General features: G+C 35.2%; 1 protein-coding gene across 4 annotated transcripts in view; it reads right to left on the reverse strand.

Annotated features, from left to right (window-relative positions):
* Positions 1–1432: 1432 nt before the first annotated feature.
* The window catches only part of LOC111054624 (gastrula zinc finger protein XlCGF8.2DB-like), a 25807-nt gene continuing 8564 nt past the window's right edge, over positions 1433–18675 (reverse strand). For 2 of the 4 annotated variants that reach the window (XM_039440964.1, XM_039440963.1), the window contains exons 3-5: positions 12110–12192; positions 11052–11184; positions 1433–3374 (exon numbers count right to left, since the gene is read on the reverse strand). In XM_039440964.1, coding sequence (XP_039296898.1) covers positions 2392–3374; positions 11052–11184; positions 12110–12192 — 1199 coding nt within the window. In that variant the 3' untranslated portion in view covers positions 1433–2391. The remainder of the gene's footprint in view (positions 3375–11051; positions 11185–12109; positions 12193–18675) is intronic. The other 2 variants (XM_039440961.1, XM_039440960.1) reach the window with 2 other exon arrangements.

Here is an 18675-nt window from a genome sequence, read left to right on the forward strand (position 1 = left end):
GTCTCTTCTCGACCTGAGTTGCGTAAGTGTGAGTTTAGCCTTAGATAAAAACAGAAACTAACTTTTTATTGTGATCTCAACTTTAAAATGTCAGAATCGATTGAATTAGAAGTATTGTTGAAGTAGTACGGGTTTGTAGATGAATAAAATAGGTGAAAAACTTTGACAAAATGTCAGAATATCGATAATTATTCTAATATCAATACTTAGTCTATAATCTACTATCGATATTTTGTCGATAATCGACTTTGCTTATCACTTTCTCTATACATTTTCAAGAGGTTTTTGAATTTTAAGATTTATTTTAATTTTCTCCGTGTTTAGACACTTATTTTGCTATTTATAATGTTGAAAAATCAAAAATTGAAATTATTTGTACTATTCCACAGTTCTTCCGGAGCAATTAAGTTATTATGCTTGATTATGAAAAAAATCAGTCATCATACCACCATACACGTTCATAGCCCTACTAATAAATGTGCATAGGACAATATAAAAACATAAAGTACCTTTTTCATTTAAATCATTTTAAAACTTTGACATTTCAACAACCAGGTCTGGCCTACTTTGGCCATTTTCAAGTTTGAATTCAGCCAAAGTAGGCCAATTTGTTGAAATGTCTAAAAATTTTAAATGAGAAGGGCACTTCACGTTTTAATATTATTTTTATTAATTTTGATAAAGTAGCCCGTTTAAGTGAAGTGATTTTATAAAACTATATGTATTCATGTGCCTGAAATCTGTGTGCTTTACTTAGCTATATCATATTTTGTTAGCTACACTATATTATTATATATTTTAGAATAGACAATTTTTAATTAAATTCTATCAAAATTTATCTGTTTTTATTTCAATTCATTTGCTACCTATTTTATCTCTATTGCACATTAATAATCTATTGAAATGATTTGTATTTTGTATCTTGAATATTAATTATTGCTGTTTCTTGTTATTAACCTGTCAAAAAACTAGTAGTTCTGTGAACAGTAGACCACGCGCAGTTATTGAACGGGCGTTAAACCACATTTAAACCAAAGTTATTAACAAAATGTTAATTTCTCCCTCCTTATAGATTCTATTAGATTGAACATGAATTTTTAACTTATCATACACATGATGAGCATATGTGTTTGTCAAGTTCCGTTCAATCTAACAGAATCTATAAGGACGGAAAAATAAACATTTTGTTAATAACTTTGGTCACAGAATACAATTATAGGAGTTTTCTCTGGAGAAACATTAAAACATGTACTGACAATAATTTGCAAGAGGATAAGTTTGGGCATTTATGCATTTACATGGCTGGCACTCATTTGCAACACAGTAAATTTGACATTTACTCATTTTGCCACTAGACACATATTTCATATGGAATACATTCACTCACTGCTTCATTCATTAATAATCAGCAGAACTAAAATTCTACTGGACCAAATACATTCAAATTTGGCATGTATGTTCGGTTGGCCATCTAAAGGCGCACTAAGAACAGATTTGACAAGAATCAAGAATGTTTTATTGTCACAAACAAAATAATTGCATTGACAAAAGTCATTTCATAAGGATACAATAACGGATATATAATTATATTTAATGGATATATTTATTTATGGAGACAACAGGTAAAAAACCCATTTCCTCCACACTATACAATAATTTCCAACATAATATAATTTTCAATAAAAAGAAGATAGAAACATTGATACTTTGTATACAAGTACATGTTATACATTTTAATATTGCAAATTATAATACAAATAGCCTACTTGAATATTTTTAGCTATGGATAACAATTACAGACCAGCATTTCCTCCATTGAATAAAATGCTTTATTTTTAACCTTTTTTTTATTGATTTCTTAAAAGTATCAAGATTTTAGTTCCATACTTCCAGTGGCAAATTTTCCAAGACACAACATCTGCATTTTCTCAGCATTTCTAAGAACTAATTGGCAAAAATGTTCAAACAGGCTCAGCTGAGGTATAAATATGCTTTATTGAAAAAACCGTTTGGCCTAAAGTTAAGATGCCTAAGTTCTTACCAAGTTTATTGTGAGATATTTCCAGCTGATGTTTTCCTTCAATGGAAATTGATATGACTTTTAAAAATATTTGAATAAGTACAAAATTTTAAGCAAATTATCAGATTATTATTATTCTAGTTTTGTTCATGAATCTCATAATTACTGTATTTAATAGATTGCATATTTGTATATACAATAATAATAAGGCAACCCAAACCTTAACACAGGCCTAGCATAATGAGGAAAGAACTCATCTACTATGGTATTGTTTGTAAAATTATACAATGGAGTGAGAATAAAGTGATTTATAATACAGGTGTGTCTTGAAATGTTTAGCTAGAAGTTGATTCCCCAGTATGTGTTCTAATTTATGTGCTTTCAAATAGCCTGAATAAGCACTTTTTTGTCACAAAAGCTTGGAGTGTTTCTCCAGTATGTTGTGTTCTGGTATGTTTTTTCAAATTACCTAACTCAGCACTTTTGTAGTCACAAAACTCGCAACTGAAAGGTTTTTCTGCGGTATGAGTTCTGATATGTGCTTTCAAATTACCTAACGTAGTACTTTTGTAGTCACAAAACTCGCAGCTGAAAGGTTTTTCTCCAGTATGTGTTTTGGTATGTCTTTTCAAATGACTTAAATAAGCACTTTTGTAGTCACAAAACTCGCAGCTGAAAGGTTTTTCTGCTGTATGTGTTCTGATATGTGCTTTCAAATGACTTGAATGAGCACTTTTGTAGTCACAAAACTCGCAGCTGAAAGGTTTTTCTGCTGTATGTGTTCTGATATGTGCTTTCAAATGACTTGAATGAGCACTTTTGTAGTCACAAAACTCGCAGCTGAAAGGCTTTTCTCCAGTATGTTTTGTGATATGCTCTTTCAAATTACCTAACGTAGCACTTTTGTAGCCACAAAACTTGCAGCTGAAAGGCTTTTCTCCAGTATGTGTTTTGATATGTGTTTTCAAATTATTTAACTGAGCACTTTTGTAGTCACAAAACTTGCAGCTGAAAGGCTTTTCTCCAGTATGTGTTCTGATATGTTCTTTCAAATGACCTAACCTAGCACTTTTGTAGTCACAAAACTCGCAATTGAATAGTTTTCCTCCAGTGTGTTTTCTAATGTGTATCTTCAAATGACTAAACTTTGGTGTTTTATAGCTACAGTGAGCACAGCTGTAGAGCTTGGTCTTTTTGCCAGCCACAGATGACTCAGTGCACTTTTCCACTGGAGAGATTGAATGCTCATTCAGTCCACCCACTTCTGTTGCATAGTCTCGGTCAGATGTGCTGCAGTTTGAAGGCCACATCTCTGGTTTACTCTTCACTGCACTTCCTTCAGCCTCTTGCTCATCTGCAATCATCAATAATGCAACTTGTAAATTATGAAAACAGAATATTATATAGTGACATTCATGTTATGAAGTGAGTGGAAATTATAGGACAACTGATCAGACAATTTTGTGTTTCAATGACCTTCTATAGTAGGTAACTCTGATTCAATATAATATATAATATTAAATGTAAATTGGTCCTAGTAATGATCAACTGTATTTATAATATATATTCATCTTATTTGTCAAGAGTGTATTTTTGTCACAATTCAATAATACATTTTGTAATTGTAATAAAATATTCTTTTAGTTCTGTTGGAGCCAGCTCTGGTTTTCATTTTTCGTTTTTGAATTGGACGCGCGCTCCTCGTTCAGTTCGTATTTCTTTCGCTTGAGTGCGTCGCGCTCACTAGCCTGTAGGTTTTTTCTTTCAGTTCAGTCTCGCTTCGTAATAGCTTGCCTCGAGTTGGAATTGATAATTATTATTATTCGTCGATCATTTCCAGAAGAAAATCGTTCTTCAAATTATTATTTTTTCGTTAATGTTATATCGTACACCATAAACCTACGTTTGGAAGAGTGTTTGCCAAACTCCCTTTAGTTGAAAGTTTTAAACTATTATTTTTCGATTGGAAAGTTCACCGATCTATAGTCTTTAAAGACATTGTAAATATCTCGTCAGAAATATATGTGCAACGTTATATGATGGAAGCCGAATTTACCAACAGTAGATGACAATTAAGCTTGCCTTTTCACCATCCTTGATTCATCTCCTACCTCGGGGACACCTGAATACCTTACCTGGGAGTTGTAAGCTCAATAATATAAATATTACATTAGGTACTCTGCAGATTTTCGGTGAGTTGTTCTTTTATATATTCATTGCATGTACTTGTTTCTGTAGAGATATCACTTGTTTCTTTTCTATTCAATACAGTCCACTTTACATCAAAATTATTGATTACCAATTTAAAATCAATATAAATTTCTTAAAGTTGAACCTTAGAGTTTACACTGGTCCACCAGGCCAGATTTTATTGGCTATTTTTTATTCAAATATTTGGCAAGCACTTATCCAATTTTATTGTAAATCGTTTGTGCATGCTAGGGTTCAAACCTGTTTGTACATTATGAATTGAGCCGATCAAGTTGGTTCACTCTTATCTCTATTGTCCGATCGGAACCGTTACTTTGCAATGCTGATAACGTTATCGCTTAGCTTGCTTCGTCTATTGAGCTTTCTCTGTTCAATTTGTACTAACATTATCATTTTGCTTGCTTGAATCATCAATGAAAATCGTTCATTGTTGCATTCGTAATTTTATTCGAAAATTAGTAAATGAAAATCATTAAGACCTTTCCAATATCCAATCATGAGTGAAAAGAAGTTAAAGCTCAAACGAGCTAAACTTGAGCAATATTTCTATCGTATTCAACGTACTTTCGAATTGTCGAAAAAGGCTTTAAAAGAAGAAGCTAGTGCTAAACAATTTCTAATTCTCTATAGTTCCACTCTTAAAACTGTTCAGGATTATGAAGCTGTTGAAATGGAAATACAGGAGCTTGAAATGGAAAAAGACCCGGAATTTGTACCCAAATTTAGTAGTTCACATATGGAAATGTTCGAACATATGGAAGCAATTGCTAGTGAATTGAAAAAACGCAGTCAGGTTGTACCTAGTGTTTCTACCCCGGCTCAACCTGTATCTTCCAATAAGGATTCGTCTAATATTTTACCGAAAATTGAAATTCCTGTGTTCGACGGAGATCAATCAAAATGGGCGGTATTCTACGAAATGTTTAAATGCATGATTCATGACAACAAATCGATTCCAAATCAACAAAAGGTCCAATATCTGGTGTCCAAACTATCTGGAGAAGCGGCTAATATTTCACGTCATCTACCACCTATTGCTAATAATTATGAAATTATTTGGGATGCATTAATTAAGCGGTTCAATGACCCCCGCTCACTCTCAAATGTGTACTTGAAACAAATTTTCGAATTCAATTGTCTAAAATCTGAGTCTCGTGCAGGTTTAGTTTCTATAGTCGATCAGTTCTGTGGTTCAATTACTGCTTTAAAACGCCTACGAGGTGAAGATGTATCTGATGCAATATTTCTGTTCCAAGCGTTGAAAATTTTAGATCCTGTTTCTCGAAAGGCATTTGAAGCTTCAGTTCATACTAAGGATGATCCCACATATACTGATTTTGTTTCATTCATCGAAAGGCAGATTAAATCGTTACCGCATGACGAATCGTCTAAACAATGCAAGCCAGTAGTGAAACCAATACCAAAATCCAAAGTGTTGGTTGTTCAATCGAATTCGCAAGTGACCAAATCACCGGTAAAAATATCAGAATGTCTGAAATGTTCGATGACAAATCATAAATTGATCAATTGTCGTCTTTTTCGTCAGTTATCACCTTGGGACCGTTTTCGTTTTGTTAAGGAGAAGGGTTGCTGTTTGAAATGTTTCTCGCCAGCCCATCGTAGTAAAGATTGTACTTCTTCCAACTGCGAGGAATGTAGTCAGAAGCATAATTCGCTTTTACATTTCGGAAATGCTTCAAATTCGTCATCAAATTCGGATGCGAAAAAGGTAGAAAATAATACTATTACCTGTTGTTCTATCGATTCGAAGTCGGCACCGTATAGTGTTCTACTATCAACTGCTCAAGTCGAGGTACCTGATAAGAGAGGTAGATTGCACAAAATAAGAGTTTTAGTTGATTCAGCTAGTCAAAGTCATTTCATTACTCGTAAACTTTGTCGTAAATTGCAACTATCGATTTCTCCTTTCCAATTAATTGTGAATGGTTTTGGCGGAAATTCGCAATCAGTTTTTGGTCGTACTTTTGTCACGCTTCAATCTCGACTCGATTCTAGTGTTAAATTTTCCATTGAACCATTAGTTGTCGAAAAAATCATGGAACAGCTTCCCACTAGTAAAATTGATAATTCTAAATTATCAAATTTGTTTGGTCTTCGACTTGCTGATGAAAGTTATCACATTCCCAGCGAAATTGACGCTATTATAGGAGCTGAATTAGTGCCCCATATTTTCCGAAATGGTCGTGTGGAAATTGATTCGAATTATTTGATGGCCTTGGAAAGTGTTTTCGGTTATATTTTGATGGGTAGAGCCCCTATTTTAACTCAATCTTCAGAAAATTCAACGTGTTTGATGACTTGTCTAACATCACCGTTGGATAAGTTAGTTCGAAAATTTTGGGAAGTGGAAAGCGTTCCAGATGTAGGAAAACAACTCACTGCTGATGAGTTGGAATGCGAGAAGGATTTTGCATCGTCCGTTCGTCGTGAAAATTCGGGTAGATTCGTTGTCTCATTATCGTTTTCAAAATCCCCTGATTGTCTTGGTGATTCTTATGCTATGTCAGAACGTCGACTCATCAGTTTGGAGAAACGACTGGCACGTGATCCAAACATGCGTTTAGTGTATCACGATGTCCTCTTGGATTATCTCAAACAAGGACACATGGAATTGATAAAAAATCAGAGTGATAAAAGTGGTTATTTTATACCTCATCATGCTGTAATCAAAACTCAGAGTCAATCAACGCCTTTGCGTATTGTCTTTGACGCAGGCGCGAAAACTACTACTGGAGTATCATTGAATGATATACTTCATATCGGCCCCAAGTTGCAAACGGATATTTTCGTTCTGTTAGTCAATTTTCGGTTATTTTCTATCGCTGTAACTGCTGATATAAAGCAGATGTATAGACAGATTCTTGTCGATGAATCGTGTCGCAAATTTCAGCGTTTGTTATGGAGATTTTCGTCCAATGATCCCATACAAATTTTTGAATTAAAAACTGTCGTATTTGGTCTGAGTGAGTCACCGTTTCTAGCTCTCAGAACTGTCCATCAACTTGTTCAAGAAGAAGGTGAAAATTCCCTGATGCTAAAGCTCGTATTCCGAGTGACATGTTTATGGATGATTTGGTGACAAGTGTGTCTTCTTTAGGTGAAGCAAATCGTCTTTGTAGTCAGGCTAAAGAATTGTTCGAGAGAGGCGGATTCGAACTTACTAAATGGAGTTCCAATTCACCTGAATTGATGAATGATTTCTCGGAAGATGAAAAATCGACCTTGTCTAAAGATTTCGAGATGGGAAATTTGTTGGCTGTCCTAGGTTTGAAATGGCAACCTGGTAGTGATTCGTTTTGTTTTTCAGTGAATCCTAATCAGTCTGTTCCTACCAAACGTCACATTTTATCGGTAGTAGCACGCATTTTCGATCCTTTGGGACTCTTGTCACCCCTAACTTTGTTTCTTAAATGTTTAATTAAACAATTATGGAATGCTGGTCTTGATTGGGACGATTCAGTACCTCCCTCTATTGCGCTTCAATGGGAGACATGTCAGAAGGAGTTCCCTTTATTGTCCAATCTCTTCATACCACGTCATTTAGGAGTGATGAATGATTCGAAAATTACTGTCATTGGTTTCTGTGATGCATCGACTTTAGGTTATGGTGGTGTGATCTACATAAAATCTCAAATGGATATGCAACCTGCAACTATCACATTGTTGTGCGCTAAATCAAAAGTCGCGCCATCTAAGACTTTATCCATACCTAGGCTTCAATTATGCGCGGCGCTCTTGCTCGCTGAATTAATACAGGTTGTTGTCTCTGTTTTGAGCCTTCGTTGTCACGTGACTCGCGTTGTTGCATTATCGGATTCTACTGTTGCCTTACATTGGATCAGGGGCTGTCCATCCAGATGGCAATCTTTCGTCGCTAATCGAGTTACGAAAATTCAAGACTGTCCTATCAACGACTGGTTACACGTGGCAGGAAATTCAAACCAGCTGATCCCATTTCGAGAGGTTTATCCCCTTCTGAAATAATTAATCATGATTTGTGGTGGTCTGGCCCCTCTTGGCTAATGTTAGAAGAGAGTGATTGGCCCGTCAAGGTCGATCTGGAACCTATAGAGTGTCTACCTGAGGTCAAGGTTCACTCAATTGTCACTGTAGTACAGTCGAAAAATTCATCTATTAATTCGATTCATCTTTTAATTGCTCGTTGTTCCAACTACCAACGTCTATTGCGTATCATGGTGTTAATATTGAAAGTACTTCGTCTATTGCCTAAACCTCATGAATTAGATTTCGATTTGGCAGAAAAACATTTGTGTAAAGTCGTACAAAAAATTCATTTTTCGAAAGAATTACTGGAATTGAAAGCTGGGAAAGAATGTACTTCTCATCTTCAACAACTGTCACCCTTTCTTGATCATGATATTATTCGTGTGGGTGGACGTTTACAAAATTCTGAGTTGAATTATGACAGCTGTCATCCGATTATATTACCGAAAAATGATCCATTGGTCACGCTTTTGATTGATTATTTTCATGAAAAGCACTGTCACGCTGGACCTCATTTATTGGCGTCTATTTTGAGACAAAAATATTGGATTTTATCAGCCCGTGTCCTTATAAGGAGTCGTGTACGAAAATGTAACAAGTGTTTTCACTATCGTCCCACTCTTACACCGCCGAAAATGGGCAATCTGCCAGCCTGTAGAACTCTGTCGTCTAAACCATTCGTCCAATGTGGAGTTGATTATGGTGGACCCATTCGAATCACCATGGCCAGGCGTCGGAATCCTTTCATATTTAAATCGTACATTTGTCTTTTTATCTGTATGGCAACTAAAGCCGTTCACATTGAATTAGTTTCGGACTTATCGACCCAAATGTTCTTATCAGCTTTTCGCCGTTTCCTTGCTCGACGAGGTCCTTGTAAGGTCATGTATTCCGATAATGGTACCAACTTCGTCGGCGCCTATGATGAGCTAATAAAATTGTCACGGATGCTGAACTCCAAGGAATATCAAAAGCTGCTCCAGAATGAACTTGCTGATCATAGCATTGAGTGGAATTTCATCCCGCCAGGTTCACCTCACTTCGGCGGTCTTTGGGAGGCGAATATAAAATCAGTAAAGTCACACCTGTTTCGAGTTATTGGTAACCAGTTGTTGACTTACAAAGAATTGAACACTGTCTTAGTTCAAATTGAGGCTGTACTTAACTCACGCCGTTATGTCAAATGAGCGTGGATCCGAGTGAACCCCTCGCCCTCACACCGGCTCATTTTCTCACTTTGACACCTCTTAAGTACCTTCCTATGTTAAATGTGGAAGATCGTCCAATGAATCGATTGGATCGGTTTGAATTAGTCAATCAAATGGTTCAGTCTTTCTGGAGTCGTTGGCGCAAAGAATACTTACATGAATTACAAACCCGTGTGAAATGGTGTAAGGATTCCACCCCTCTCACGGTTGGTACAATCGTCCTAGTGGATCAACCAAATGTCGCACCGTTGAAATGGCCTCTGGGGGTGATTGAGGAAGTATTTCCCGGTGCTGACGGTGTCGTTCGAGTGGCTATGGTGCGGTGCGCCAATGGTCGCTTCAAAAGGCCGGCTACAAAGTTGTATCCGTTGCCTACTCAATAATTTTCCTTTTGCATTTTTTGTTTTATTCTCGTTTTGTTTTATTTTTATTTCTTTCGTCGTTTATTCATTGTTTTTTTCGTTTCTTTGTTCTCTAGCCTTGTCTGAAAATAGCTTTTCAGCCGGGGGGGGATGTTGGAGCCAGCTCTAGTTTTCATTTTTCGTTTTTGAATTGGACGCGCGCTCCTCGTTCAGTTCGTATTTCTTTCACTTGAGTGCGTCGCGCTCACTAGCCGGTAGGTTTTTTCTTTCAGTTCAGTCTCGCTTCGTAATAGCTTGCCTCGAGTTGGAATTGATAATTATTATTATTCGTCGATCATTTCCAGAAGAAAATCGTTCTTCAAATTATTATTTTTTCGTTAATGTTATATCGTACACCATAAACCTACGTTTGGAAGAGTGTTTGCCAAACTCCCTTTAGTTGAAAGTTTTAAACTATTATTTTTCGATTGGAAAGTTCACCGATCTATAGTCTTTAAAGACATTGTAAATATCTCGTCAGAAATATATGTGCAACGTTATATGATGGAAGCCGAATTTACCAACAGTAGATGACAATTAAGCTTGCCTTTTCACCATCCTTGATTCATCTCCTACCTCGGGGACACCTGAATACCTTACCTGGGAGTTGTAAGCTCAATAATATAAATATTACATTAGGTACTCTGCAGATTTTCGGTGAGTTGTTCTTTTATATATTCATTGCATGTACTTGTTTCTGTAGAGATATCACTTGTTTCTTTTCTATTCAATACAGTCCACTTTACATCAAAATTATTGATTACCAATTTAAAATCAATATAAATTTCTTAAAGTTGAACCTTAGAGTTTACAAGTTCATTATATTTATTCACAGCCAATGGTGACAATACTCTATGGTGATAATGGAATTAGTTATCAGAGGTAATTGATGAAATTGAAGAAGTTCAAAACTATAACAAGTTGTAGACAAACATAACTAAATTGATACATCCGATTTTATGGAATATTCTGAACAAATTACATCTAACACTACACATTTGTTCTGTACATGTGCATGGTTGACATGTGGCAGACAGCCCATTCAGGAGTAGCATTTACACAGGAGTTCCACTCCCAAACATCAAACCACTTCATGTAAGGGAGTTGGCCACAATCTAATCACCCAAGCAAGGAGTGTAGACCCTGGTCAATCAGGGAATCGGTTTGAAATAGAATGCATCTCACCATATGCCTCCTCTTTGATGAAGATCATGTTGTAGCCAGGGATTAGATAATGTTGTTGCCTGCAATCCTCTTCCACTGCAGCTGGTTGCTGGCTGTTATCATCCTCCTCCTTTTTAACAGTAACTGTCGCCATCTGCAACACATACACATTCACAATCAATGACAGGACTTGTATCATTATTATAGACTACATTATTCACAGTGTTTTATGAGGGTGATAATTTTAGATGTCTCGCAGACTTTATTGTAGAAGGGTTGTTATAACCATTATTTTTATTTATGACATAAGATGAAAATACAATGTGGAGGAATAAAAAGTGGTATTCACCCAAAAGCTCTATTACAAAAATCCAATAGCCTACATTCAACTACAGAGTGATTCTCTAATATTGTTACCCAGTTTTTGAATAATATTTAAAACAGAAATTCAGATGTCACCAAACTGGTTAACTCCAATTTTGCGTAAGGATTCTTTATTTTTTAAGGATGATTGTGGGCCTTTTTTTCATTTTTATTGATTCAATTAATATAATAGTAGGTATTGATAATAAAACAAATTTATCACTTTTTGATATCATGTCCACATTGGATGAAAAGCTCATCCAAAAGTATTTATATTGTGAAATATCACTATTTTGTATAAGTAGAGAATAAATATAATAAAGCAAGTAACTAAGATATGAATTCAATCCATTTGTGCTTTTAACAGATTCTTGCAGAGCACAGGTAACACCTGCTCCTGAATAATAAAATATGAATATATATATGGAAAGCATGTTATCACTATGACTTATTGAGACATGAAAGACTTGAGTTGAAATGATTGAAACAGATCCTTCAAAAATTGGTGACAGATTCTATATAGAACGCAAAAACAACACAATCAAAAGACACAAGAGTCAAAAGTGTTGTTGGAAGCCTACAGTGAAAATATGTATGGTACACAACAGTTAACAAGATTCTACTCAACAAATGGAAATTAGAAATGATCTTGAATACAGTTTATAAGCAAATGAGAATGCCTTTAAATAACTTTCAAACAGACACACTCCTCTTACCTGGTATGGACACAACTTCTGTTGAATGCAGCCTTCAAACGAATCCTCCAACCTTACTGATACTACTTTGGCTATTTTACCACCTGAAATACAAACAAGCACACGAGATTCACTCCAGTGTTGTGAACAGAATCAACACAAAATGAAGGGAATTTAGTAAATTAAATGATAAGTGAATTCAGTAGATAAGGATATTTCAGGTAAGTCAAGAGAAAAAGCCAGAAACAGAACATAAGAAAAATGGAAAAGGTCAAGGAGAGGCAGAAGAGGAGGAGAAGGAGGAGTAGAAGAGGGAGGTAGAGGAGGATTATGTACAGGGTGAAAAGGATGAGGTGAGAAAGGAAGAGGAGGTAGAAGAAAAGAAGGAGTTAGAGATAGAGGACCAAGAGGTGGATGAGGAGATGGGAGAGGAGTAAGATGTGGATGAGAAGAAGAAAGACGAGAAAGCAGTGAAAAAGAAGAAGTGCAAGAATATGAAGTGGGAGGATGAGGAGAAGGAGGAGGATGAGAGAGAGTACAATGAGGAGGAGAGAATACAAAGTAAAATCCAAGAACTGAAAATTGCATATATATATAAGTTATATAGCTAATTACTTATATAGTCAGCACTCCTCATTCCATTATTGTTGATGTAGCATAGTTGTAGTGGAAGGTAACATTGTATTTAGTAGTCAGTTCCAAGCTAGCGGACATAGCGAACGGAGCTCTATCGCGAGATATAAAATTATTGTAATATGTGGTTAACAAATAAATTCATTTTTTAAAAAGACTATTTGATTAATTGCAATCTTAACTGGCGCAGTCGGTAGGACACTTCAAAAACGAGAATTTGGTTTTTCGGTTTTAACCGTTAATGAAGTGTTCATGAACTTACGAAAAAGTTGTATCAGTCACCTAACATCGGGACTTAAATAAGTGAACAATCATCAAAATAACTTCGTAACAAATTGAATAAGTTGGTGAACTATTATATTATTAAAATTCGTGAGTGTTAATTGCAAAATTATATTCTTACTCAGTCACCTAATATCGGGACAAGTGTGAAAAATTATAAAATAAGTGAACAGTATAGTAAAGTGTTAACAATACCGTATTTCATCTACAAATTGAATCAAGAAAAAGCAACAGACTTCCAATATCAGGACAACCAAGGACCTTCATCATCTAAGGACTACTACGGACTTCAACTTCTAAGGACCACAACGGACTTCAACTTCTAAGGACTACAACGGACTTCAACTTCTAAGGACTACCACGGACTTCAACTTCTAAGGACTACCACGGACTTCAACTTCTAAAGACTACTACGGACTTCAACTTCTACGGACTTCCACCTTTGAAGACTTTCAACCCGGGACTGTGACAAGATGAACTCGATTTTAGTATTGTGAGTAACAAACTTTTGTGATTTACAAACTTGGATAATATTAATTTTACTTACTATTTTCGTATTTCTTTTTCTTGTAATTTTATCTATAACTAAGAGCCATGAATTCCAACAATGATAAAGCAACCAATCCCCAAACTGTACCTACCCTTAAGAAAGAATTCTTGGACATGATCCCTGATTATTCAGGAGAGCCTACTATGCTAAATCGTTTTATTTCAATTTGTGACAAACTTGTAGCGAAATTTTACGTAACTGCCAATCCAGATGATTTCCAAAACGAATACTTGTATTCTACTATTCTTGCCCGTATTAAAAGCCCAGCTCTTGACATTGTTACTAGTTCTAACACTTATGCATGGCCTGACGTAAGAAAAGTTTTGATCAATAGTTACATGGACAAGAGAGATTGCTTTACTCTCAATCTTGAAATGGCTGAACTAAAACAAGAATCAGGTGAATCACCCTTTTCATTCTATGAACGAATCCAAAAACTTCTGAATTTACAGATCTCGTATTTCCGAAACAAACAACCTACAATATCAGAAGTCATGTGTCAGTATGTAAATGGATTAGCACTTAGAGTATTGCTAAGAGGATTAAGAGAGCCTCTCGGGTCTCTCATGAGAACCAAAAATCCCAGTTCGTTGGACAGTGCTCTAAACATGCTATCCAACGACTTCCAGTTCAAATTTGGTTTCTTTCAAGACCACTCTAATTTGAAAAAGCCTAACACTCAAATCCAACACAAAGTAATCCCAGCTATCAAATGCAAAACTATCCTCAGAGACAACAGTTCTATCACACTCAAAATCAGAAAGGTCAATTCTTTCAAAACAAAAATCAACACTTCCAAAATCAACACATGAACAGACCTCAACAACATTTTCAAAACAATCAACCCAAACCACAGTATTTCAACACAAATCAGCCAAGAGCTCAAAATCCAAACTACAACCAACCAAGACCCCAAAATTCGTATCAACCAACGCCAATGAGCATTTCCTCAATCAACAATCGTCCCCAAAAAAGACCAAGACTGTTTCAAATGACAGGTCGACCAATTGACGAAATGCAAAATGATGAGTTTGATAATAATTTCGGAGAAAACGCTCAGAAAGAATTATCAGACGAATTCAAACAGCTCTCCGTTGAAAACGAAAATGAAACGTATTTCCAGCCAGCCGAACAAACCGAATCAGAGTGTTTTTTAGAGGATACGAGCCTCGAAAGAAATTTTCAATTATGAACTTACAAGATGACAAAAATGAACTTCCCTACTTCATTGATCCTAAAACAAGATTTAGAGTTCTAATCGACACAGGAAGCACTAGGTCATTCGTGAAGAACTTCATAGGTATGGAATGTTACAAAGAAAACTTGATAGAAGACCCTTTTGAAGTAGCAACAGCGCATGGTATTTCACAAGAGAAATACAGTACAAAGATTTCTTTATTAGGAAAATCGAAACACACGTTCTATCTTTTTGATTTTCATAAAAACTTTGACCTTCTTCTCGGACTTGACAATATGAAAAAACTTAAAATAAATTTGGATTTCATTAATGACAGTATTGATTTCAATGGAATGAAACTACCTATTTATTATTTTAACGCTGAAGAAAATGATTCAAAAGTGAAGTCAACGAACCCTACCAAAAATCAAATGACACAAATAAAATCATTTCTGATACAAGCTAGAACTCAATCCATTATAGAAATTCCAATTGAAAATATGAATGAAGGTGAAGCTATAGTATCGTACAAAAACTTTTCCGGACTTGAAATTCCTCAGTGTCTAGTGAAAGTGAAAGAAAACAAAGCCTATTGTTCTATTTTGAACCCCACTACGTCAGACAAGAAATTTACCATTCACAAACCAATGTCAGTCGAATCGCTTGAAAACTATAATTGTATTATTCCAAGTGAGTTACGTAATCATAATGCATGTAATAATTTGAATCTACTCCATCACAAAACTAACAAAATCGATCTATCAAAAATTAGAACCAATCATATGAATGCCGAAGAAGAGCAAGCTATTTTACAGGTGATTAAAGATTACTCAGATATATTTCACATTGATGGAAATCCTTTGACTTTCACGAATGAAATAAAGCATATCATAAGAACCACCGACGAAATCCCGGTCTATACAAGAAGTTATCGCTACCCTGAAATCTATAGAACTGAAGTAAATCGACAGATTGATGAAATGTTGGAACAAAAAATAATTCAACCCTCCAATTCACCTTGGAATTCACCAATATGGGTCATTCCAAAGAAACAAGATGCTTCTGGTAAAAAGAAATTTCGACTTGTAATTGACTATCGCGGTTTGAATTCTAAGACTGTAGACGATAAATTCCCACTTCCTAATATTACGGATATTCTAGACAAATTAGGAAGAGCACAGTACTTCACTACCCTAGACTTATTCTCTGGCTTCCATCAGATAGAAATGGATCCTAGCAGTATTGAAAAAACTGCATTCTCTACAGACACGGGTCATTACGAATTTTTACGAATGCCCTTCGGTCTCAAAAATGGTCCACCCACTTTCCAAAAAGCTATGAATAGCATACTAAGAGGACTCCAAAATGAATTGTGTTTAGTATATTTAGATGACATTATTATTTATTCAACTAGTTTAGAAGAACACATTGATCGACTAAGACAAGTATTTGAAAGGTTAAGACAATCCAACTTCAAAGTACAACTTGATAAAACAGAATTTTTGCGTAAAGAAGTTAGTTTTCTCGGACACTTAGTGACACCAAACGGAGTTAAACCAAATCCTGACAAAGTCGAAGCGATAAAAAGATATCCTATCCCTAAAACAACGAAAGAGATAAAAGGATTTCTTGGACTTCTAGGATACTATCGAAAATTCATTAACAACTTTGCTCATTTAACAAAACCTCTAACTAAATGTTTGAAAAGAAATGCTAAAATAGATATACAGGACCCAGAGTACATTAAGTGTTTTGAAAATTGTAAGAATATCCTTACTAATGAACCAATCCTTCAGTATCCTGATTTTGAAAAACAATTCAACCTTACAACAGATGCTAGCAATATAGCTATTGGGGCAGTTCTCAGTCAGAACAAAGACGGTGCTGATTTGCCTTGTGCATATGCAAGTAGAACCCTCAACGAAACTGAAATGAACTATTCAACTATTGAAAAAGAACTTTTAGCGATAGTTTGGGCTACCAAGTACTTCCGCCCCTATCTCTATGGTAGAAAATTCAAAATATTCACTGACCACAAGCCCCTACAATGGTTATTTTCTATGAAAGAACCGAATTCAAAATTATTAAGATGGAGACTGAAATTAGAAGAATTTGATTATGACATATGTTACAAAAAGGAACAGCAAATCAAAACGCAGATGCCCTTTCCCGAATTCAGTTGAATAATAATAACACACACAACCAAAACTCACCCAGATTATTCAGTGATATTGATGCGATTATAAATGAAGCCATTGAAAATGTAGTGAATATCATACCTAACGAGGATGCACAATCTATGATAGCTAACGTGGATGATAACGAAACGTTATTTCAAAGATTAGAAAATGAAACCGGTACAGATGATAATGGAACCCCATTTAGAGGATTTGAAAACGAAACCCCTTTTCGAGGATTCGAAAATGATGAACCAGATTTCATAGGTCCTGCTGAAGATGAGTTCATAGAAAATAATTCTCATACGCAACATTCTAATTACGAAAGTAACACATCAGTAGAAATACCAGTTTCAGATGACCCAGTTAACTATGCTAAAAACCAAGTCATATTGAAGCTTGTGAGCAATAACCCAAAGAAAGTCACTATTCATAAAATATTTGATAGTAAAACAAGAATGATAGTAGAGATATCTGAGAATAATTTCGATAAAAATGTGATTGACTTCGTGAAAGAATATTTAGTGCCTAATGTTAGATATAGCTTGTATTTTGAAAATGAATTCTATGAAAGATTTGCTTCAGTGATTGCCAAAAATTTTAAATTTTCAAAACTCATACTTGTACGATGTAAAGTTAAAGTACTTGATGTAACACATGAAGATGACAGAATAGAAACTATTGATAATTATCATATTGGAAAAACGAATCACAGAGGTATACAAGAAACGTACGATAAGATAAGAAGAAAATACTATTGGCCCAACATGAAAAATTATATTCAAAATTTTATTAACAAATGTGAGATATGTCTCAAAACAAAGTACGAACGAAATCCACTTAATTTAGAAATGAACTTGACACCGACAGCTACAAGGCCGCTTCAAATCATTCACATGGACAGTATAACATTTGAGAAAAAGAAATTTCTCACGATCATTGATAGTTTTTCAAGATACGCACAATGCTATCCAATAACAAGTTGTAACAGTGTTGAGGTAGCAGACAAACTGCTTAGTTTCTTTTCCCACCATGGTATCCCTCAAACTATAGTTGCCGACAATGGATGTGAATTCAATAATGGCTTAGTAAAGGAATTGACAGAATTGCACAAAATCAAAATGCACTGGATAAGTACTCAACATCCGCCTTCAAATGGCTTAGCCGAACGTTTTCATTCTACGATAATTGAGCACATCAGAATATTCAATAATCGCGACGAGTTCAAAACAGAAACAATTGAAAGTAAAGTAAAGTACGCCGTAATTGCTTATAACAATAGCATTCACTCGGTTACAAAACTGACACCTTTGGAAGTTTTATACGGACACATAGAATCTAATCCTATTCTCGAAATTGACATTCAGAACAGATTTATTAACGAATATGTTAATAATCACAAAGAAAAAACTAAACGACTATTTGACCATATACAGGAAATAAACCAAAGTAGAAAAGAACATGTCATCAACGAAAGGAACAAAGATCGAGAAGAACTACCAGAAATCCCAAAAGAAGTTTATGTGAGGAATGTACAAAAACAAAGTAAAACAAAAAATAAATTCAACAAAGAAACTCTCCTATCAGTGAATCGAGAACTTAAAACTGCCAAAATAAATCCCCGACATCATAACACTAGAGAGAAAATTCATTTATCCAAGATAAAAAGACCTAGAAAGTTTAAGAAACTGAACAAAGATCAAACTAATGAGAGAACTGAACAAGTAACAACCGATCCTAATTCAAATCCTGTTCTTCCAGGTTCCTC

This window comes from Nilaparvata lugens, chromosome 14, assembly GCF_014356525.2.
Source record: "Nilaparvata lugens isolate BPH chromosome 14, ASM1435652v1, whole genome shotgun sequence".
Taxonomy (NCBI): domain Eukaryota; kingdom Metazoa; phylum Arthropoda; class Insecta; order Hemiptera; family Delphacidae; genus Nilaparvata; species Nilaparvata lugens.